The 23,379-nt window shown below is 42.7% G+C and overlaps 1 protein-coding gene across 8 annotated transcripts in view; it reads left to right on the top strand.

The window, feature by feature from the left end:
- The window catches only part of TUB (TUB bipartite transcription factor), a 167,061-nt gene that overhangs the window by 81,095 nt on the left and 62,587 nt on the right, over positions 1-23,379 (top strand). For 2 of the 8 annotated variants that reach the window (XM_055722002.1, XM_055722001.1), the window contains exon 1: positions 9,269-9,428. The exons of 1 other annotated variant lie outside the window; for it this stretch is intronic. In XM_055722002.1, coding sequence (XP_055577977.1) covers positions 9,271-9,428 — 158 coding nt within the window. In that variant the 5' untranslated portion in view covers positions 9,269-9,270. Of the gene's footprint in view, positions 1-2,982; positions 3,459-9,268; positions 9,429-23,379 lie in introns of those variants that run through there. 5 more of the 8 variants (XM_055722005.1, XM_055722008.1, XM_055722003.1 and 2 more) reach the window with 5 other exon arrangements.

Genomic DNA, 23,379 nt, shown 5'->3' with positions numbered 1-23,379 from the left:
TCAGGCTGGTATCTGAAACTAATTAGGCATGGCTTTTGAGAAATACAATTCTCTTTACAGATAGTACCTAGAAATCATCATTGCATGTAAGGGTTATTTGTTGCATGCGGTATTTTTTCCTAGTTTTTGTTGTAGTAGTACCTGGGGAAACTGGCACCTGCAAAAGCCATGTCTTTCCTGAACTGCAGAAAATAATTAGAAATGTCAATGAACAGATCTGAACCTCAAGGGCAGCCTTGAGGCTTGTTAAACAGCAAATTGAACACCTTAGTCATCCACCTGGCAAGGATTTCTCTTTAACTCTTGCCCTGTCATTCAGTTAGCTCAATGTGCCATCTAGACAAAGCAGAGTGCCATCCACAGGAGACTACTGATTTGGGACCTTGCTCAGAGTTAGAGATATGCAGTAACCCCGCTCTTAATGCTGCCAGCTGCAGAGGGCTGGAATTAACTCTCTGATCAGCTCACCTGCTCAGAAATGGGGGCAGCACATTGCCAGTGAGAAAGAACCAAAGCTGGAGAGTGAGGCAGTATAAAAGCAAGTGACCCAAGATGGTGAAGGGATGAGGGAGAATCAGGGTGGGGGAGGATGAGAAAGAAGGCTGGGGGTGTAAGTAAACCTTATAAAAGCAGATAAAATATCAGAGAATTGTTTTTCCTTTCTCCCCATACAATTTTCCTGATCTTTCTTCTCGTGTCAGCTCTCCCTAGACAGAGACTATGCTCTGTGCAACCCCATCTTCCAGGACACCCTGATGGCCTCCCATTTGAACATCCAGTAACCCTGGTATGCTTTGTATTTGTTAACACAAACGTGGTCTTGGGCTGTTTAAATGACGGTATAGCACTTCCACATTTCATATCACTCAAAGGTTCAGAGGGATCTTTTTGATGTGTGTGCATTAGCTCATTTATCAGACTTTATACTTACAGTGTTTTGAAAATAGATATTCTAATCGTTAGCCTTGAGAGCTTTTGACTCTGAAGATGCGAAACACTTCCAGTTTTTGTCTGTCTTCTTTTCTAAAGAAGTCCCCGTTAATAGGCATATTTAAAAAAACATTCAGCTTAGTACCAGCAGATAGATTCTCTCTCCTGCAGCTGCTTCCTCGCTAGGTAGTGGTGACCATTGTTCCTCTCTGGAAGGGAGGTCAAGTCTAGTGCCTGATGCTGGTAAAGAAAGCAGTAAGTTAACTTATCCATACGGATGTGACAGAATTCTTCCGTAAAGGCAGACCTCATTTCAACTTCTGGAAAATGTTTAAATTCTGGTTTCTGGCTTTAAAACAAAATAGCTTCCCAAGAGTTTATGACAGTGAAGAATATGGAAATATTTCTGCTGTCAAGTGTGCCATCTTCTGTTGACTCTTTCTGGCTTCCTGGCCCCAGCCAAGCTCTTAGGTAATGAACTCTACCAATCTATGTTGTATGAAAAAGTATCTCCTTCAGTGTGGTTTTATTTGCAAAATAATGCTGCCTTGGGTTTTTTAATGCTATAAAATCAAAACAAAAGGGTATTTTTCTGCTGTTCTGCTCTGCTATTTCTGGACACTTACTTTTAAACTCCCTGTCTCTATTTTCTTAGGTGAACATTTTTTATACTCTCCACTCAGATGCGCACCTTTCCGAAACCTAAATCATTCATCCTTCCTTCTAATTCTGCAATACCTTGCAATGAGATAACCTGTACTGTACTCTTCTTCCACATGAGTTCACACCATCAAGCACAAGACCAACACTGCAATTTGGGGATGGCTTAGTAGGTCAGAGCTTCATGCCTTTGTCACTTAGGTGCCCCCCTCCGTCTTAGCCTTTCCAGGGTACACTGGGTGCCACATATAACTTCCATTTCACAGCACCTGTTCTGTGCAAAAAGATGACTTCAGCTAACTCACAACTCTTTCCTTTAAGTGTCTCCTCCATACACAGCACAAACGTTACCTAAACAAAACTTCTGAGATCCTAGGGATCAGACATTATTCAAAGCAAACAGATTTTTCATTAATCCTTGTCTTTCACTAGTTCCTTCTTTCTTCAGATCCTATTTTTTCCACAAAGTCAGGAACTGTTTCTGTAGGCATATAGTCTGACACAAGGCCAGGGGGAAGCAGGAGGGATTTACGTGGTCAATAGTTTAAATGGGTTTTACTTCTGCTGTGGCTGTAGAGCTGGAGCAGAGCCGGTCTTGCTGGGAGGAGCAGATGGTGGCCTGTAAGACACACGTAGCAAAAGGTGGGCTCCTCAGGTAGACATGGCTGCACTCTGCTCCCAGCCAGCCTTAGCCTTCTGCCATGGTTTCCCCAGGTGAGCTGCTGGTGCTCATGGCTGTGCCAGGGCCAGCAGACGTGGGCTGCAGCCACCATGTCCCAGTGGCTCTGCATCACCATGAGGCACCAGTCTGGCATTGGCAAATCGAAAACTTGAATTTTCCCTTAAGGGATGCATTAAGCTTTTACAAATGGACCCCAAACCATGGCTCCTCAGCCATTTTGGGTTGAGTTGCTGAATTACATAGATTTTGCTCAAAGGGCTGGACTTAAAAGTGCATAAGCATGGCCTGAGCTCTCCTCACACCTCTCCCCTGCCTCAGTCAGCTGTGAGGGCTGCCCGGCCTTTTCCCGCCTTGGGGCCTGGCTGCTGCCCGCCTCAGGGCTTGGTCTTTTCCCACCTCAGGGAACAATCTTTTCCCGCCCTGGGGCCCGGCTGGTGCCCGCCTCTGGGCACCGCCTTTTCCCGCCTCTGGGCTCGGCCTTTTCCCGCCTCGGGGCCCGGCCGTCGCCCTTCTCAGGGATCGATCTTTTCCCGCCTCGGGGCCCGGCCGCTGCCCGCCTCAGGGCGCCGTCTTTTCCCGTCTCGGGGCCCGGCCGCTGCCGAGCCCAGCCTGGCCCTCGCCGGCCGCGGCGCCCCGCACATGCCCAGTGCTGGGGCGGGCGCCGGCCTTGAGTCAGTGGCGGCGCGGCTGACGGGGCAGGGGCGGGCCCGGCGCGGAGGGCGGCTCAGCCCGGCGCGGCCCGCCTCGCCCGGGCGATGCCTGAGCACGGCGGCGGCGGCGGCAGCAGCAGCGGGGGGGCGGGCGGGTAGCGGCAGCGGGGACGCGGCACTGCTGCCCTGCCTTTCCCTGCCCGCTGCTGGCCCTTCCTCCGCCCCCTCCCGCGTCCCCCTCCCCCGCTCCGGTGCCCGACAGCCGCCGCTCCGGGCAGGGAGGAAGGGCTGGGAGCCGCCTCCCTTTGCCCCCGGCCGCCCCCCTCCACATGCAGCCCGGCCCGCCGCTGGGAGCCCTCCCCGGGGGGATGTTTCTGCGGCCGCTGCCGGGATAACCGCGCGCTGACGGAGGATGCTGCCCGCGCCGTGGCGGGCTCCGATTCGGGCAGCAGCGGCCGCGTCCCCCGCCTCGGCTCCGGGCAGCGTCGCCGGGGAGAGATGACTTCAAGGCACCAGGCGGACTGGATCCCTTACAGGTGCGGGGGGGACCCTGCGGCGGGAGGGAGCGGGGCTGCTCCCGGGCTGGAACTGCCACCCCTTGGCGGGTCGGCGCCCGTGCCTCGGCGGCGGGGCTGGGACGCGGCGGGGAGGCGGTGGGTCCCGCCTGCGGGAGCGGGTCGCGGGCTGTGCCTGCCGGGAGCTCTCGGAGCGGGGCCCTCGGTCCCGCCTCCCAACTTCGGGCCGGTCCCGCTCCGCGAAGTTCAGGGGCCGGTCACTGGGGAGAGCTGTCAGGCCCGCGGGAGCGCCGCTGGGAGAGCCGCACTCGGCTCCGGAGCGGGAGAGCTTTCCTCCCTGCCTCCGCCACAGGGCCCCCCGGTGGGCCGGGCGGCAGCGGGCGGAGCGCCGCGCCGGCGGCCGTCGCGCCTCGGCCGCGGGGACCCGGCGGCGGGCGCTCGCCGCCCCTTCCGCCCGCTAGGCGCCACACCGGGAGCGGGGCGGCGGGCGCGGCCGCCGCTGCCTGACGGCGCGGAGCGGTGGCGACCGGCGATGCCGCCATGGCGGGGAGCGGGATCGCCATAGCAGCGCCCGGCGAGCGGCTCCCATTGGCTCCGCCGTTGCCATAAGCTACGGGAGCCGCCGTGCGGCGGCCGCTGCCCGAGAGCCCCGTGCGTCAGCCGGCACAGCGGGGGCTCCGCGCCGCGGGAGCGGCCCCGGCCCCGGGGTGCGGAGAGCCCCGCTCGCCCTGCCCAGGGGCCCCGCTACCCGCCCGCGCTTTGCGGAGCTGGGGCCAGCTCGGCCGTGCCCTGCCCCTCCCTACCACGGGCGCCCGGCTCTGGAGCGGGAGCGTTTGCGGCTTGAAGCAGAGAACAGTTTGTTCCTGCCTTGCCAGTGCGAGGAGGAAGCGAGCCGAAGAAGATGTAGCTCCGGGCGGGATGGGCTGTGCTGTGCTGCGCTGCGGAGCAATAATGACAGCATTTCTGAGTGTGCTGTTCGGAGCGACGTTAGCGTTATGGGGTTCTTTAGTTTTCATTGAAGAATCTTTTTCAAACTGAATGATTGCAGAATGAAAGCGTGATTAAAAAGGTGTTCTGGCTAAGGCAGCAAAGCGGGTTGGTTTAATTGGTCTGGTTGTTAACAGATGGTTTAGCTTAGGATATCTATCTAATCTTTTTTTTTTCCTTTTTTTTTTTCACTTCTTAATACAGAGAAATATATAAGCGGTAGATGCACAAGTGGAAGCCTGCTGTTCTAATCTGTGCACGTGATAGTTCTAATCAATATAAGAATCAGAATTAAAGAAATCTGATTACAATGGACCCAAGAATATCACCATTCTTTCTCCGATAGCTCTTTCAGACCCTGTGTTTTGAAAAGACATAAGGAATTGGCAATAAGGCTTCAAAAATGACTAGCGGATGCATTCTGATGCAATTTGAAGCCTTGTAATGAAGGCAAAAATACCAGAACAGCTGTTCATAGCTCTTCCCAGCAGCAGAGGAACTGTTTCTCCGTTCTCTCACTGTACACAAGGCTCTGCAGAGGCCAATGCCAAAGTTTGCTGTGGGGTTTTGTAGCAGTGGCCTCAAAGAAGGAAATAAAACATCTCTATTGTTTCTGCTCAGTGCCGTTCAGAAAAGCAAAGGGAGACAAAACACAGATCTTCAGAGAAACACAGATCTGATGATACTCATGTCTTTTCTAATATAATACTATTTTTGAATGTTAACCATGTTTATGGTCAGAAACTGCTGAGGACTGCTCCAAACCAAAAGGCAAACAAACCGCGCTTCTGCTCTGAAGTGTTTGTTTAGGCTTCTAACCTAGTCTTCTCTCAAGAAGTTGAGTTATTTTTCAGTCTTCAGAGCTAATTCCTGGTTTAGAGGTATATCATTGCAAATCTCATTGAACCTGCTCGTTTAAAGCATCCTGCAGAATCCCGTAAACATACTTACCCAGGGAACAAGCGTTTCTGAATGCATATGTGACTGAGATTCCCCATGAAAGCACTGTATTAGTAAATTAGGTCAAAGTACCATTTTGTGGGAGTGAAATCCAGGAGGAGAGGGAAAGGCCTGATGTGCACCCTTCTGTGCATCTCCCTGTGAGCGAAGTGCCCCACACTTACCTGCTCTGTTGCTTCAGACCTTTGTTTACTGTAGTGAATTCAATGGATGCTGACTCGCAAAGCCTGGGGGCCTGTTCCCCACCTTCTTTATGGCCTGGGTAGTATGTAATGGCCAACAGTGCCACTGCTGCTAGTGTGGGGCACAGAGCACAGAGCGTGCTGAAGTCTGTAAAGATAGGTGTGACATAGCCTGAGCCTTGCTGATCTACAGTGTGCTAGAAAATGCTGCAAGCCCTTGTCAGAGCTTGGCAAAGCTGTTTCAACTTTGGCACGGGCTTTAAAATGGTAGCATGACCCCTAAGCTTATGTCATTCGTCCTGGCAATCAAACGTGCATGCAGCTATATACCTGAATTAATTCAAGCAGAGAAGTGGTTTTCTTCTTTAATAAAATGTCATGTTATTCCTTACAAGTGAAACAAGCCAGGGGGAATCAGTTGTGTGTGTTGTGCACAACTCATTAAGCAATCCACATGTATGTCCAAAACTTGCAAAGCATATTATGCTTCCACTTTTAAGACACTGAGAAAATTTTGGGTGGATTAACAAAAAATAGTAGGCAATTCTTTAAGTGTCAGTGCTAGCTTTTTCATGCTGTGGTGAATAAGAGTTTCATATTATTTGTGAGTTTGTGATTTCAGCATTTCGCCCTTAATGTCTTTTCTTCTTCTCTTACATGTTCTACTTTTGAAATAGTAATAGTTATAGGATGAGGGGATTTGAGTTCACTAGTGTTATGAAATACAATTGAGAAATTGTTTTTAAAAGGAAATATATTGCATTTATGTTCATGAAACTGTTTCATAGATAGTTCAAGCATATGATTAAGCACTTGTATGGAGCTTCACACCAGGTACAATGAACTAGGAATTCTTTAAACAGAAACATTTTTAATGATGTTTCTGTCCTTTATTATAAAGAATCAAAATAGTTTAGATGCAAGTGAAAAATCAGCTGCAGTTCACGTAGGTGCTCCCAGCCCCAAAGGTGGTTCCTGATGCAGTTGAGAGTAAGGTGTAGCTTCTTGAGGAATTCTGTTCTCAGGCACAGTAGTGTTTTCCTTTGGTATCCTTCAGCAGTTTCCAGTAGAAAATACAAAGCAGAAGTATCTGGGAGTCATTATAGATTCACAGGAGTTCAGCTTTTTTGTTCAAAAATATTATATGTTTTGGTTTCGTATCTTTTTCCTGAACTTGTTTTTAATTTATAGAATTTCTGAAATTAACATATTACTTTTTATTTTATGCTGGTGTGTCCTGAGTAAGCGAACACATTCCTCGCACTACATGACTATGGTTAAATGAAACTGTTGCTAGCGAAGATAAAAGTATTAATAAACTCAGTCACAGTAAGGTCCCAGTCCCTGTCATTATTATTTGTTCTTACATTTTCACTGGCTTCTTTAACAATAAATCTTAATGCTATAACTTAATAAGCAGCATTTACGAAACTATCTAAACTGTATAATGAGAAATATATAAACACTGTCAGCTGAAAAGTGCAGTCCACATAGGAATAAATTTGCCGCAAGTCCCCAGAATTCTCTTTATAGTGTCTGTGTAATTCTACTGAGACTTGGTTTGTGCGGATAAACCTGCCATAGCCCAAAGGGAACCCATGAACTGTGCGACAGGGGTCTGGTGCTGTATAAAGCAGATTATACAGCATGTATTTTGAGTGGCATAATACGTCTTGAAATGTATGTGGTGATGGTAGTAATATACATGATTTTACTTGTGACTTTTGTGTTATGCTCAATTTTTTGTAGCTTTTATGCGTTCTGAAGTTTTAAGGCTGTGCTTAGATATTGCAGCTATAAACAGTCACTAGTTATTTATCTGCAGAGTGAGGGATTACAGTTGGATGAAAATTGTGGAGCACAGCTGTGTTGTAAATTCATGAATCATGACAATTAGAACAGATGATAAGATTTCTCTAAGTGTGATGTGTAAACAAGTCCTGGAACAATAATGGTCTTGAAGACCAAGATTGTCCCACACTTGTTTCTATGCATTTATTTGAGGTATTGGGATGTTATCTACCCTTAAGCCTCGACAGTCTAAAGGCAGCAGTGCAGGTAGCGGGCTCACCCCGCTGCAAGGTGCAGTTTGTGACTGAGTGCATCACAATGCAGGCAAGCTTGTTCTCAGCTGCCTGCTGTGGGAAATGGCATTGATAATTTATGAGAGCTGCTTTTTCTAAGGAAAAGAGTACAAAGAGCGTGTACTTCCTCTCAGTTAGGCTGTCTCCTGTCTCAGGTTATTGCGATGTATAAAATTAGCCTACTTGTGTGCTTTTAAATTGTTATAAGTTAGAGTTCTCTCTTCATGGGGGTCTGTGCTCTTATATAGGGTGTTACTGCTGTAGTGCATGGAGACTCCAGCTGGGATCAAGGTCCTGTATTGCCCAACATCGGTGTTAGGGAGCTGTACAAACACATGTCGGAGGCAATTTCTACCCTGCAGCTGATAGCCTAAATCAACCAGGCAGAAAAGAGGTGACGAAAATGAAGTATCACTTCAGGTTTACCAGCAAGGGAAATAGAGACCTGTGGAAGTTGCGGGGAAGCGGCTTAAATAGAAATGGGACAAGGCTCAAGGGAGATCAGCTGCAGAGCGGGGAGTGAAACCTAGTCATCCCATGCTTTGCAGTGTGCCAAAGGTGGATTTAAGTAAGGGGCTTTGCCACCTCTTGCAGGGTGTGCTTTGGGCCTTATGACAGAGAAGCAGCCACACCAACTAGGTGTGTTTTCCTAGGGTATTGTCACACCCCCATCCCCCCTCCTTGCCCCCTTCCCACCTTTGCAGTATTGACATCCAGATTGAGACAGAAACTCATTTCATAATAGGCCAATGGGTTTCTGGTAGCAACAATCATTTGCAGGTTTCTGGCAGTGACAATCATCTACAAGCCATCTGTGCCAGATTTGGATCACAGCCGGAAAGTGAATATGAAATGCTATGTCTCCTTTAGCAGTTCCCCGAGTCAGACAGTTTTGACTCTTATGCCAAAGGGTTTTTGGACTTTCCCTAAAGCAGCATCTATTTAGGCATGCAAGCAGCTTTTCTGGAAGGTGGTACTTTTTATTAGTAACTAAAAATTGCCATTCTAGAGAGCTGGATTTTTTTCACACTTCTTCCTTGTGCCTCTTCCCCTCGTGCTGACTTAACCTCATTTTCTAATTCATGCTTTTTTGTTCTTTCTCTTTATGAACCGGTATCTTTTTGCTGTTTGTACCTATCTTGCTCCCCTTGCTGTCTTTTTTGTTTTCTTCTCTTTTCCACTCTGAGCGTATTTATGAAAATAGAATTCTGTCCTGCCAGCTACATGGTCCCTGCAGAAGATACCCTTCTCTGTAAATGTTTGCTATTTAATTTGTTTTTTACTGTGTGGGTTTGAATAAACCCATCCCAACTTCCTACTGCCTTACTTACGTAGTTAGTACTGTTTGCAATTTTTAAAGCTGAATTTATTTATTTTGAAGATTATTGTGAATTTCAGATTATTCAAAGATTATTGCTTTAAGCATGGATGTTAAAAACGGTATTTATTTTATATCTCACTTATTGCTAAAGCTTTTGTTCCCGTAGTATATGAAGGCCGGTAACTGGGATTAGGAGATGCCCTTCTCGTTCATAACCTGCGTCACGCCGATAGAGGGCGGTGTGGAGCAGAACGCCTCTCAGAGTTCTGGAACCTCTTTCGTTATGACGTAATACCAGAATGGTTCCAGCGAGTTCCGAGGAAGTGACCCGTCTCAGGGTCTCAGGTTCCTGTTGGTGTAGTGGTAACGGTATGGAGCCATACAGCAAGACAGTCGGCAGTCTGGAGTATTTTCAGAAGATGGAATCAAAAGAACAGCGTAAAATACGAGCGAGAAGGTCAGGACAGTTGTTGGTATATTTATTTTTTGCACTCAAGTTTGTTACATAGAATCATCAGCTTCTTTTGACTGTCCTGTTCTTAAGAAAATGGGAAGTAAGGGGATAGTGACTTAAATAGGTAAGAAAATGTGCTCCCAGAAAAGGGTGGATAGGGGGTGCAAAGGTAACTATGGGAGAAGGTAGAAAGACTGGAGTAATTATTTTGGAACAGGATGAGTACGTGTGATAAAAGATGAAACCTTTTTTTATTTTTGCTGACATAGTTGTCTTACACCAGCTTGTTTTGTCTAATACTTAATGGTAATGTAGCTTTTTTTGTTTTATACATGTTCAATAACTGGATGTATTGCAGGTCATCTACTGAATAATTTTAGGTTATGTTTACATTGTGTAGCTTTGACACTTGGGAAGTTCTTTAAATGCTGGGTTTGCTCTGTAATTAAATTATTTAGTAGATGTATTTGTATTTTTTTCTTTTACATTATTAAGAAGCTAAAATATATCTTTACTTTCCCTTTTGGTGATTACAGCAGAAGTAGCTTTCATATTTTTGGATTGCTAATAAGTTGAGAGATTACATATTAATCTATTATTTATCCTTAAAGGGAAGATGTGACCCAATTTAAAACACTTCCTTTGGGGAGATGCAGTAGAGCCTTATACAGCAGAGGATAGTAACTGCTTCTGCCAGTACAAGAACCCTGCAGATCTTGGATGCTGATTCTGTGCAGTCAGACAACTACCCTTATACCTGGGGTAGGGATGCTGTAGAGTCTAACACCGCCCTCTGCCTTACATGTAGTGGCGTGGTTGCCTGGAAGAAGCAGTCAGAAAGAGGTGCCACAAGAGCCTTTCTCTTGACTTAAAAAAGGGAACTGGTTTGGTTCCATGACCTTGTCTGAGCTTATGTATTAGCTGAGCAAATAATGGCAAGCCGTATATAATACATTAATATGAACGTGTGAGTGCACTTTGTGAGTGACATACTTACCTTGCTCTCTGACAACACAAGTACCTGAGTCATTCTTTCGTGAAGTTGAGTTTTAGCTTAAGTTCTGAGATGTTTACCAGAATTAAGTCTTGAATTGCAGGTTTCAGTGGAAACTTCATAGTTCCTGTTGAGATGCATGTTAACATAAGGTTGTGAGTATCATAATTCATAATTAATATAGCTCATTTGACACAGGTAATGAAACCACAGCGTGAAGTTTTTAATGGTAATTTTAATTGTAATCACAGTTCTAACTACCTGCAGGTGAGAAATTACAAGATGAAGAAATTCCTTGATTAACTTCAGATGATGACTAAGTTGGAAATTGTGTCTGCAAGTGAAATACAGATACGTCAGTATTTGATCAGTGTTTAGGCAAGGGATGTAAACAGGCCTGTCTTTCAAATTTGGTATCAGTTTGAAAGCAAAATGAATAAAGCTAAAGGCTAGTTATTTCCAGTAACGGTACCCATAGCAAGAAGCATAGGGAAAAATTGGTTTCTGTTTTTTCCAGAGCAGTTTGTTGCTGCCCAGCACTACTACAGCAGCATTTTCACTTTTCTGCAGTAACAAAAAATAATTAAAAATACATCTGAAAGTTTGAGGAAATTATTTGCTGTATTGTAGAAGTTAAATAATAGATAACTTGGCAGGACAATGACACTTAGACTAACTGTTCAGATCAGATTGAGTGGCAACTGAAAGACTAAGACGTTTACTGTACTTTGGAATACATCCCAGTATTTTTGACAGATATAAATCCCAAAACTCAAGCTAGGAGCATGCATTTCTATTAAACAGTCTTTTGGAGACCCAGGGATTGCATGAACTCTTATACGTCTATCCAGAACTTTAGGTTAGTTATACAGGTAAATAATGCATCTATTGGGACACTGTGTCTGTAGGGCAACATTAAATGACATTAACAATGTTTTACACACCAATGAATCGGATCTTGATAATTGGTTCTTCCAGGTTACTGAATTTTAAATCACTTCACTGGCTGTTGCTGCAGATTTAAAAAGTGAAGTATAAGGTTTTAGAGAAAGTTTTTGTGCTTGCCCTAGAATAGCACTAGCATTGTTTTATTGCCTCTCCTTAAGGCAGAGATCAAGTGCCTCTACATATTGCCTGTCGTTAAATCTATGCAGCTGTAGAATTGTTTAGGTTGGAAAAGACCCTTAAAGTCATGAAGTCCAACCCTTAGCCTAATGCTGCCAAGTCTACCACTAAACCATGTCCCTAAGCGCCACATCTACGCATTCCTCCAGGGTTGGTGACTCGATCACCTCCCTGGGCAGCCTGCTTCAGTGCTTGACCACCCCTTAAGTGAAGAAATTTTTCCTAATAGCCTTCAGCCAGGTGGAGAGGGGACAGGGAACCCTCTGTGCCATGCATCCTGCTTGCCTGCCCAGCCTGTCCCAGGGAGCTAGGGTGCCATTCTGGTAGTCTTACCTCTCTCTCGCTCTCCCTGATACTCCTCAGCCTACTCACCTCCCTGGAGCTCTGTCACTACATGGAGGAGTTCCCCTGCCTGGGCATGCTCCCTCAGCTGTGCTCACCGCAGCTGCTCACCTCAACAGCTGACGGAGAGACGGAGAGCCCTGCAGCTTTGCTTGGTGTCAAATTGGCTAAATCCTTTCCTTCTGTATTTGATCTCCGTGGTAGGTCCGTGCAGCATACTGCAGTGCAGCAGCAAGGCACTTGGGCGAGCTGCACATGAGCTAAGGCAGCCGTACGACCACATGGGAAATGCGAAGTGATTTCCTCCTTTGAGGAGCAATGCAGTGCAGTCTGTGAGCAGTGAGGGACTATCAGACTTAAATTGTTTCCAGTGTACGTGTTAGCTTGTTTACAGCGAGCTGGGTTATCTATCATAGCACAGTTCACAATGTCGATGTAACTTCAAATTAAAAGTTATCTGGTCTAAAATAAGAATGTTAATTTTTGGCTGTTAGGAGCACTGGCCATCTATAAGTAGCCTAATGTAGGCTCTGGCTTTTCAGAACACTAGAATAATTCTTCTTGGATATGCCAGATATATTAATTATGGAATACTATATTAATACCCTGAGAAACTGGCCCATCCTATCAGTGCAAAAAGATCATGACATCGCTAGATTTTGAGGCATCCTGGAAGATGCCTTTTAAATGCTAGCTATTTCAAATAATGATATAGTGTAGTATTCTGGCAGTATTGATGCACCTTGCAAAATTGTTAATTACTTCCTTGAGGCTTGAATATCACTTACAGATTTTAAAGATCAAGAAAAAACAGCACATGAGAAATATAAATTAAATTAAAGTTCTCCCTTCCTTCCTTCCCTTTTTCCTTTTTTCCTTCCTTCCCTTTTTCCTTCCTGTTTTGATTCTCAGGCACTTTCTGTTATTTATTCATTTAGTGCTATATGCTTGAGGCTTTGGAAGGTAGATGTTGTTCTGAGTAGTACTGGAAGGAAAAAAGTTTTCCTATCCTGTGCACCCTGTATCAGAATGACGTCCAGGTTATTCTGTTGGAAAAAATGTGGAATTACGTTTGCATAGCCTGGAAAGTGGGATATGCAAATTCAAGTGTTCAGATCTCTGCCCTGTGTGTTTGATTCCTTAGGAAGATATTTCTAATACTTCAGATAAGTGCCTGGACTTTCAGGTTATTTTGGCATGGGCTGGGCCTGTTCCCCCCATCACCCAGATTTTCTCCTGAAACTCTGGAGATCATTATGTTTACAAGATTTGAATTTGATAAATTGGGATTCTCTTTCAAAGATTTCTGGCAAAAGAATCCAGTAAACTTTAGACTTGAGAGGAAAGATTTTAGGGCTTAGAAAATTAGTTTTACTCACAATAAATTATGATTTCTGAAAGCTGTCATTTCATTGAAGTGGTACCAAATAATATAAGCCATAACAAAAATTGCAGGAGATAGTAAAGCAACTAGGAGCTCATTGGAAGTGACTGTCCAGTTGCTGGGCTTCCAGTTTATCGATTGTTGTACTCCATTAAAATACAAAGATTTTGAAACAGAGGATTTAAGAACACGTGCAGGATAGCTGTATTTTAGCATTAGGCTGGTATAGGCCTTTCAGAGGATGGAATGTAATAGTAGACAGGGAGCCTTGAAAAGTCAATGTCTAGATTTTCAAGAGTGCTCAGGGTCACTCTTGATTCTCTGCTCATGTTATTTCCTAATTTTGAACCTCTTTGAAAGTTGGAAATTTCTGTTGAAAATACTTAATGCGATGGAGAGAGAAGGGAGGACGATGACTATTTTGCTGCCTAGTCAAAATGACAAACAGCATATAACAGGTTGCAGGTTTAAGTGTTCTTTGGCAAGAACAACTCATTCTCATCTGAAAAACCTTATTCTGAAGAAAAACATTAAGAAACATTAGAGGCATAGAAGTTTTCACTGCATTGCACAATGAATTGTAAATGTGCTCAATTGACATTGCAAAGGGTCTGCAATGTTACTCTCTGTGTGTTGGGATGAAAATTCAGCCAGCTCTGCAGTATTGATTTTACTATGGACTTGGGTTAACAAAGCCAAACATGGCTGCATATTGCAATAAATAGTAAATAGAAAGATGGTGTTCTGTATGGTTTTGCTTTTCACTTTGCACGTGATGACTTCTGTTGCTAATTTTTCATCAAAATGGCTATGATACTGTTTCTGTATTTTTCATTTTCAGTCCTTTAAAGTCTATAACTAAACAATGATTGAGTCACTTAATAATTCCCTAAAATAGTTACTTTGTGAAATGACTGACATTTGTTTTCTTTTCGCATCACAAAATGCCTACCTCTGTAGTCTAACGATACTCAATACTTAAGGAAGCTTACTCGGCTTGTTTCTGTCGTTCTTTCCCTTTTTGTGTGAGTTGTCTGTATCTGGAAATTTGATCAGTGGTGCTCTGTCCAGTGTGCTGTCAAATGACCGATGTTGGTTTGGGAAGAATAGTGTTATGTGCTGCTGAGAGAGTGACTGGACATAATACGGGTGAAGTTAAATTTGTCAGTAAGTCAACAACAGTATTTCCTTAAAATTGTCCAGCTCTTCTTAAATCTTTTATTAATTGTAAAGCTGATAAATATTTGAGCAGGATTTCAGGTCTGTGCTCCCATCCAGGAACTGTCATCAAAAGTCTTTCTGAAGATTTCAGATTCAAGCAGAGGCCCTTCTGTCAGCACGTGGCAGCAGGGGAGAGTAGGTTCCCTGGGGAGCAGAAAGCTTTGCAAGCACACATAGCTTCAGCAGTGTGGGTGAGCAGTCTCTGATCACTGCTGCAGGCACTGTTGTGAGGCTGGCAGTCCAGAGAAGCACACTGCGTGCTCCAGGTTTGCTGCACAGAGAGGTAAGGGCATGTGTGCTGGTAGCAGTGCAACACTACCCCACTTTTGAAGGGTCACGCAGAGGAAGCTTTTGCTGTCTCACATGTTTCTAGCTTGCTTCTGCCAGCCAGCTTTCCTTCCATAATTCTTGGGCTGAACTCCTCATCCTGTTCTAGTTTTGGCTAGGTCCTGACAGAGTGAGAAAATGGAGCCTTCTGAATCTGAGAGAATTAAGCTGAATGACATTCAGTGGATGATCCTGCAGGCTGAAATGGTTCACCTTGTAAACTTGTGTCCTACAATAAACACAAACTCACAGGTTGTGCAGTGAAATATTAGAGCTATGAAAACTGCAAATAACAGTGGGCAATTAGTGTTGCAGAAAGAAACCAGAAGATACGTAGTCATATGTATTTATCTGAGAGGTGTAGAAAAACATCTGCTGGTATATGAGTATTGATTAGACCCAAAGGGGGACCTTATTTTCACACTTTTTTTAATGGTCCAGTAGCTAAACTGATACTTTTTGCCTCATTCAAATGCATTTAGAAATGCACTTCCACAGTGCCAGAAGTGGTTTAATTACATCTGGTGTGGTTAAACAGGGTCTCCAGCTCTGTCTGATACAGCTTCCTCTATCTGAGATACATGTGCTTGCTTATTGTTCCTACTGTTGTCTCCCTTTTCTGGTGTGCACCTGGTGATTTATGGTGTGGCCATGGCTCGAGAGCTCAGTGTCCCTCAGTGGTCTGGGTGCAGCTCAGCGTGGTGCTGTTCTGCACTGCCTGTTTTGTGTCTCACCTGCACATGCTACGCTTTGTGTAGAGCTCTGGGGGATGTTGCAAAGGCAGAGGGTATTACCCCAGTGTTACTGATGGGGACACTGCACATACAGCAGAGGTGTGGCTTTTCCAGGAAAAAAACTCAGTAGTGAGATCAGGGAAGGAATTAGATTTGCTTTGTCTTCCACTTTCACCCTTCTTGCCTCTAAAATAGATTATCTTTTTTTCTTTCTTTTGTATTACTGATTTTCTTATAAGAAATCCAAATTAAGATAATGAGAACTCTGCGTATGTGGACAAGAAAAAAATCAACCTAGTAAACTTTCTTTACAGTTTGTTGGGGTTGGACGGGATCTTCTGCATATACCTGTAAGAAGTGGTCCTAGGATTGATACAGCTTTTGAAGCCAGAATTCCTATAGCTGTTGTTCATAATGTTTCCCTGTGTGGATTCTCATTAATGTTACTGAGCTGAGCCCAAAATCTTCCTCTCTCCAGAGAGACTATTTAAGGTGTCTCTCTCTACCCAGCCACCACCTTCATCATGAAATCTGTTGGACTTAGAAAGATTTACCCCTCTTTAATTTTGGTTGAAATTAGTCAACCAAAGAAAAAAATTACAGACATTATGAATGCATAAATCTTTCTTCCTTAAGAAAACAGGCAACCCTCCCATATTATGCGGATACTGAATTGCTAGTGAAGGAATTTGAAGTTTGAGTGCTGTAGTCAAATTTTATTACAGAACCCCTGTGGAAATGAGAATCCTTCCTGAAACTTCCAGAGATACACTTGTTCACTGCTTTTTGTCTTGTAGTCTTATGCAAAATACAGTATTAACATACATGTTTCATGTCAGACAGGGAACTTAAATACTTCTCTGACAAAGACCTAAATGTTTTGAATTTAATTTTACCTGCTTTGCTTTTTACATGATTTGCTTCCTGTTCTAGAAAATCAGCAACCAATCTGATTATCACATATTTCTATTTGCATTTTACCACCCACATTTTGAAAATGTTTCATAGGTGGGAACTAGCAGGCTTAGAAGTGTGTCTACTGACAAGGCTGTAGTGGCGCTTCAGTCCCCAGTGGAGACTGCTTTTGCTATAATTGTTGCTAACAGGCATTCTAGCAGGTGAAGGGGAATAATTAAAATGACAGCTTCAGCCACATATTAAAAAATATGAAAAGGATGGTGAAAAGCCCTTTCCTGTAATAGTTTGTAACTGATGTCATAGCACCTGAACAGCAATTTGTTCAATAAAAACATATTATTCTCCCAGGCTTTGCTTTACAACAAATTAAACCTAAGCTTAAGACAGCCTCCTGGCAAATAAATTTGAATGTTTTAATGTGCCGTTTGTCTCCACAAAAAGTGCTGCTAAACTTTTCTGTGCTTTGTCAACACCATCTTTCTTCAGCAGTTAATCTGATCTACTTCAGCTGTGATCTGTTTAGTTAACACATGACCAAAGATGGTTTATCTCTAGATTTTTTAAATGAAATGCTGGAGCAAATTAGATTATGCTGGCTTTCTTTGTCAAAGAATGGAAAGCATAAAATTCAAGACGTGTAGTATCTTGAATTGCCTCAGTTCCTGCTTCTGTCATGCTTAAACTAATCTGCTACAGAGTGTGGCTCTAATCAGTGGGGTATCTCTAAACCTGCACGAGTTTGGAAATTAGAAATGGAAGTGGTTTTGTACAGAATTTTTGATTTTATTATTAAAATGTTTGGGATGGCGAAAGATTTGCACTTTTTCTGGATACGTGGAAAGTGACATTAATCTAGATTGTGGTTGTTCTTTCTGTCTTGAAGGTATTTTTGTCAAGTTGTAAACACATAGGAAGCAGTCCTTCTCACAATGTAATTGAATATTCATTTAAGCTCCACAGGTTGAACCCACAGGTTGAAGGTCAGTGTAGGACTTCATTCACCTTTCCTTTAAAAAATAAAGAAAGGAATAAAAAACCCCAAACCCCTAAACCCAGGGATACCCAATGTTCTGTACATCTGACATGTTTCTAAAAGGAGAGTTTGTCTATTCTGTGCACTAAGTAAAGAGTCAGTAGATTTTTCCTGTGTTACTTCTGGCCAGTAAACTTATTTCTGTCTTTCTGTGAGTTCATAATATGCATGAAACTTAGAGAAAAGAGAACAAAAAGACAAGGGAAACAATTTTTGTCTTAATCGGTAAATGAATGGCTGTGTTCTCTGTATCTGTATTTAGCATGAAAACAGCCGTTAGAATTGCAGATTTTGCTGTCCATTTTGTTTCTAGGAACTGACATATGTACAATTTGCGATCCTATATAATTATTATCTGATTCTAGAAAACTGTAATTTCGACAAATATCTAGAAATACATCATTTGAGCATAAATTTTCAGTACTCTCTGTGCAGGGATTAATGGCACAACCTTAGTGAGAATTATACTGCTTAGTTCCTTGGATGTCATGCTGGTATTGTATCCTTTATTGGAGAGGTCAAATGATACTGAAAATCTGTAGTAGTACATGACTGGCAAAGAATGCTTGTGGTATTGTATGATAGCTCTTCTTGGTTTTATAAAACATGGTACCCTATTTGCTTAGCAGTTGTCACACAGTGAAAGGGAAAAATAATGCTTAACTCAGGTAAGATCGGTTTAAAAAGTAGTAGATTAGATAAATGCTGAAATCTTTTTTTGATCTCACGCCTTTGGATATTTTATTACAGTTACAGGTGACAGCTTCTTGCCAATTTAAGAAAAAAAGAAACCCTAAAGTTGACACACCTTTTAAAATCTAATTATCTTATGCATACTTTATTTTTTAAAAAAAGGTTACTCTTTTTTTAGGGTAAAATGTTTGTGCAAATCCAGGGAAAATGTTTGTGCAAATCCTAGGAATTTTCAGAACAATTGAAAAAGTATCCTGATTACTCTGATAGAACTGGTGCGTATTTGACAAGCAGTTTAGAAAGCAAAGATAAAAATTCATGATTTGTTATCAGCCTTTTCTTTTGCTGTTCACCATTTCACATGCCATAAGCTTTTATTTTGCAAATACTTAGCCATTTGAGTGGGCTTAGTGGGCAATATTTATGTCCAGCAATAACAAGTTTTATTTGTCTGTTCAGGACTGGAACCCTAAAAATTAGATGGTGTGCATGTATCGGACTCTATTTTCAGTCTTCTTCAAATATAATGGAAATGGTGTTCCAGAGTCTGAAATGTCTTGCGTGGGGGACCGATGGAGGCTGTCAAACAGTACCACGCAGGCTGTTCATGTGAAGATGTTTTCAAGCCTAGAACAGTAATTTGGAAAAGATAGTTGCAGTTAGAAATATGAATTGGTTGGGTCACGATAACTGGCTCTTATTTTCCCAGTAATCTGATAACTGTGTTAACAATAGGCTGTATACTGCAGAGGAGATTTTCACCTGGAGATCCAAAGCTTTTTAGGGACACCAGTTCCCACTTCTCTGAAACTGTGAGTCTGCATGCTGCCACATGCCTTTCCCACAATTCTCACTTCTTGCTGGCAGCATACATTCTTGCCTGTCTCATAGATGAGCAGAATCTTATGTCTTGAAAGGAAGGATTGCTATATCAATGAACTGCCCAATGCTGAAGAACATTTGAGTCATACCAGTTAATGAAGATAGTTTTCTAAACTGTATTAAAAAAAGTAGTCATTTTGCAGATTTTCTCTCACATTTTTTTTAAATATACATATATCTATGTATATGTAGTTAAATATGAGGGAATAATGTCTTGTCTGATTATCTGTTGAGAGGTCAAACTGGGAAGAGCAGAGAATGTATTACTTTTATCAAGTCATCAAATTTCTTAGTAATTAATTGCTTTTTTATATTTTTCCAATTATATATTACTACAGTAAGTACACATAGTACTTTGTACCGCCACACAATATGTTATGAAGTGTTGAGAAAAAAATCCGAAGTAATTATTAGACTAAATGATAACTTTGTTGGAGGAATTTGAGAGAACCAGATGAGTTTGGTTCTATAGTATCCTATAATTTTCAGTTTGCAACGTGCACTTGCTTTCTGGTACTGCCCTTGTGAACTAAGCGTTTCTCAAGCACGCTAAATTTGCCATGAGATTCTGACTGAAGATTTGACTGAAGACTTCCTGGTTTATAATGTATTAGCTTCATAGTTCATTTGAACGTAAAACTTTACACACCAGGTGGATTCACGTGCACTTACGATTTGTATCAGGAGAGATAATTCTAGCTGCTGGAATCTTTCTTAGATCAAGACGGACTGCCACAACCCTGGAAACTAAACCTTTGTGTGAAGAGGTATCAGAAATGGATTCAAAAGATTACAACCTTTGCCATATTAGCGGGCTCTGCTCTGCTGGCTTCCCTCAAATCAGAGCATCCTTGCTTTTCCCAGCAAAATTGGGCTTTAGTGAGGTTCCAGCCATGGTTATATTGTGATCACCCACATTTTGGTTTTTCTCCTCTCTGCAGGGTCGGTTTCTATTAACTGTTGGAGTTTTCTGAATAGCCAGGTATTGTTTTGGATTGTGGTTTTGTAAACAGAATTTTGATGATAGAAATAGGAGACTTCAATAGCTGAAATCTTCCTGCTTGAGGCACAAGAAAAGGCCAGGCTTGTCTGTACTTCCTAATATCATTTCCTTCAGTACACTTACTTAGCTAAAAGGTGCCTCATGATTGTCAGATGTAACAAAGGTGGTCACAGGGCAGCCAAGAGGAAGTACGATTGGGACTTTGATGATTAATAGCGAAAATGGAAAGAAAAAGTTCCAATAATAAGTATTTGATCTGTTTTAAATTTGACTAATTTATTTGAAGTACTTTAAGGTGATATGCTAAACTAGGTATATAAATTCAAATTGGTAAGCACAGTTAATATTGATGAAAATCAGAGATGATTCAAATTTATGCAAGGTTTAAAATTTATGCGTACCTTTGTATGCAACAAAAAGAGGCATGTTGTGTAGCAATGTTAAGACTGTTGCTCAGTGTGATACTTCTAATTGTAAATGTGAATGCATTTATTAAGAGGACTATTTTTTTTCTCAATTTGAAACACAAAAATGCATGCTAGCATATTTGAGGTTAAATAAAATATGGTCAGAATACAGAAATATGGGTTTAATGGGACGAGTTAGGTTTTTTCCTAAAATGTGTCAAAACCCAGTATTTTTTCCTTTTCCTAATATGTCATATGACATGAGATTCTATATAGCATTATTCCTTGTTATGCTTTTTCCTCCTCCCTTTTATTTTCTCTCTGCAATTATTTTTAGTAGAGAAAGTTGGAAACTGACACAGGCTGAAATTTGCCATGGTAGTTCAGCTTCCTGGACTGGGAATTACACACAGATGTGGAGAAAATCACCTAATTTAACAAAAAGGAAAAAAAGGCTGATACGCCTTATAATAAGGCATACTTTTCTCCTCCACCCATAGAGAAAAAATTATAACAGAGATAATTTTACAAACTCTGTGCTAGAGCGACTGATCCTTGCCTGATAGTAGTCTGACTTCTCTTTCCTCCTTTCCAATGCTGCCTTCTTCCAACACAGTGCCTGGACTTGGTAGTATCTTTGAAAGGGGGTTAATTGCCATGGAGAAACATGAAAGGTGTAACATAGAATAGTTTGGGTTGGAAGTGACCTGTAAAGGTCATCTAGTCCAACCCCTCTGCAATAATCAGGGACATCTTCAGCTAGAGCAGGTTGCTCAGAGCCCACTCCAGCCTGACCTTAAATGTTTCCAGGGATGCGGCATCTACAGCCTCTCTGGGCAACCTGTTCCAGTCTTTCACCACCCTCATTGTAAAACATTCTTCCTTATATCTAGTCTGAATCTACCCTCTTTCAGTTTAAAATCATTACTCCCCTGTCCTATTGCTACAGGCCTTATTAAAAAGTCTGTCCCCATCTTTCTTAGAAGGACTCTTTTAAGTATTGAAAGGCCACAATAAGGTCTCCTTGGAGCCTTCTCTTCTCCAGGCTGAACACCCCCAACTCTCTCAGCCTGTCCTTGTAGGTGTTCCATCTCTGTGATCATTTTCATGGCCCTTCTCTGCACCTGCTCCAACAGGTCCATGTCCTTGTACTGAGGACCCCAGAGCTGGATGCAGTACTCCAGGTGGGGTCTCATGAGAGCAGAGGGGCAGAATCACCTCTCTCAACCTGCTGGCCGTGCTTTTGATGCAGCCCAGCATACAGTTGGCTTTCTCAGCTGATGGCTAAAGTTGTGGAATACGATTTCTTAAATAACCTTAAACACTTAGGAAATCTAATGAGTGACAGTCTTTGTTGGCTGTACTGTAGTTTCAACAGTTTTCAACAGTTTTCTATGATAATATGTAAAATAATAATAATTATGATGATGTAACAGTATCTGCTATAGTAGATGCTTTATCTGCTTTAGCAGTGGGTTGGACTACATGATCTCCAGCAGTCCCTTCCAACCCTGACTGTTCTGTGATTCTTCATCAACTGGTTATTTTGCATACTAATATGTGTTGGAGAGGGGAGAGCTTTCACGAGAATTTGCTGATTTATTGCCTTAGAATTATTCAGGGAGAAAGCCTAATCCTGAAAAAGTTTTATTGGGCAAAATTCCTTTGGGATTTTTTTCAGTTGCTTGCCTGCCTACCCCCTCAGCAGCTTCCATCATACATGACCCATCTCTTGTGCTTCTTGGTCAGTACTCTGTAGCTTCTGGGGTCTTCCATGCTGCTTATTTTGGCAGTCAGGCAGGTGGACAGGCATAGGATTAAAGATCTCAGGGTTATCAGGGGCTCAATTCTGTAGGTGTATCTATTCTATAGAAAATTGGTATGCTTTTGGTTTGCTTTCTGTTTTAGAGCAGGTGTGAGTTTCAGGATGTCAGTTTTCAAAATCTGGAGCTGATCAATGTAATGGAATTATTTTCTCTGACCAGTCCTGCCATTGGCACAAGCCTGTTGTGGTGGCCCACCACAGCATTGTGGGCTAGAGCCCCCTCCAGTTCTTCAGGGAGCAGAAATCTTGAGTGGAGGCCAAGAACATAGAATGGGCTCACAGGTCCCATTGATGTCTGCATTGGGAAGCCTTCATGCATGAATATCAGTCCTTAAGAGGTTTCCTACATACTGGATAATGTACCCTGAAGGAATCACTGGTGCAATGCCATCCAGGTGCCACAATGTTTGCCTTTGCCCTAAACCCGCAGAAGAATGACCGACTGAGATAATTAGAGGGACCAGCTTTCAAATGACAGTCAGTAATATTCTTGCTGTGAGTAAAGCTCTCGTGTTGGTTACCTGCCACTGCTTCTCAGGAGCTCTTTGCTTCACAGCCGCAGAGAACTCTGACCATGTTATAAAGTTTTCCTGCTGCTTCGCAAGTCTTGAGAGTGGATTCCACTTACCCATCTTTGATTGCTCATCAGAGACAAAGGAAAAAGATTGCCTTAGGTCTGAAATGGAGAATAATGTTCTTCTGGTTGTTTATTCACAAGGGGAATTCATAAATCAGAAAAGGCAAAATGTGTAAGTTCTTTTGCAATCATCTTTGAATACTATAGACATTACCACGTTTTAGAAAGGAGTGAATACCTCTGTCTCATAAAAAAAAGCGGGGGTGGGGGGGAAGTCACCATCCCAACCTTATTATTACTATGCTTTTCTAAGATTATATTGATAATTGGAAGACTCCATCAGAAAAAGATTGTCTTTTGTGCGGGCACTGTATGTGCAAATTGTGAAAACAATTCTCTGTCTCTAGGAGTTTTTGTCATTAAAAATCCCAACTTGAAAGGGTTTGTGCACAGCGTCTCATCTTTTTATGCCATGTGAAATTAGTGGAA

The sequence above is a fragment of the Falco cherrug genome, chromosome 10 (genome assembly GCF_023634085.1).
Source record: "Falco cherrug isolate bFalChe1 chromosome 10, bFalChe1.pri, whole genome shotgun sequence".
Taxonomy (NCBI): Eukaryota; Metazoa; Chordata; class Aves; order Falconiformes; family Falconidae; genus Falco; species Falco cherrug.
This window is presented reverse-complemented; position numbering and strand designations above follow the sequence as displayed.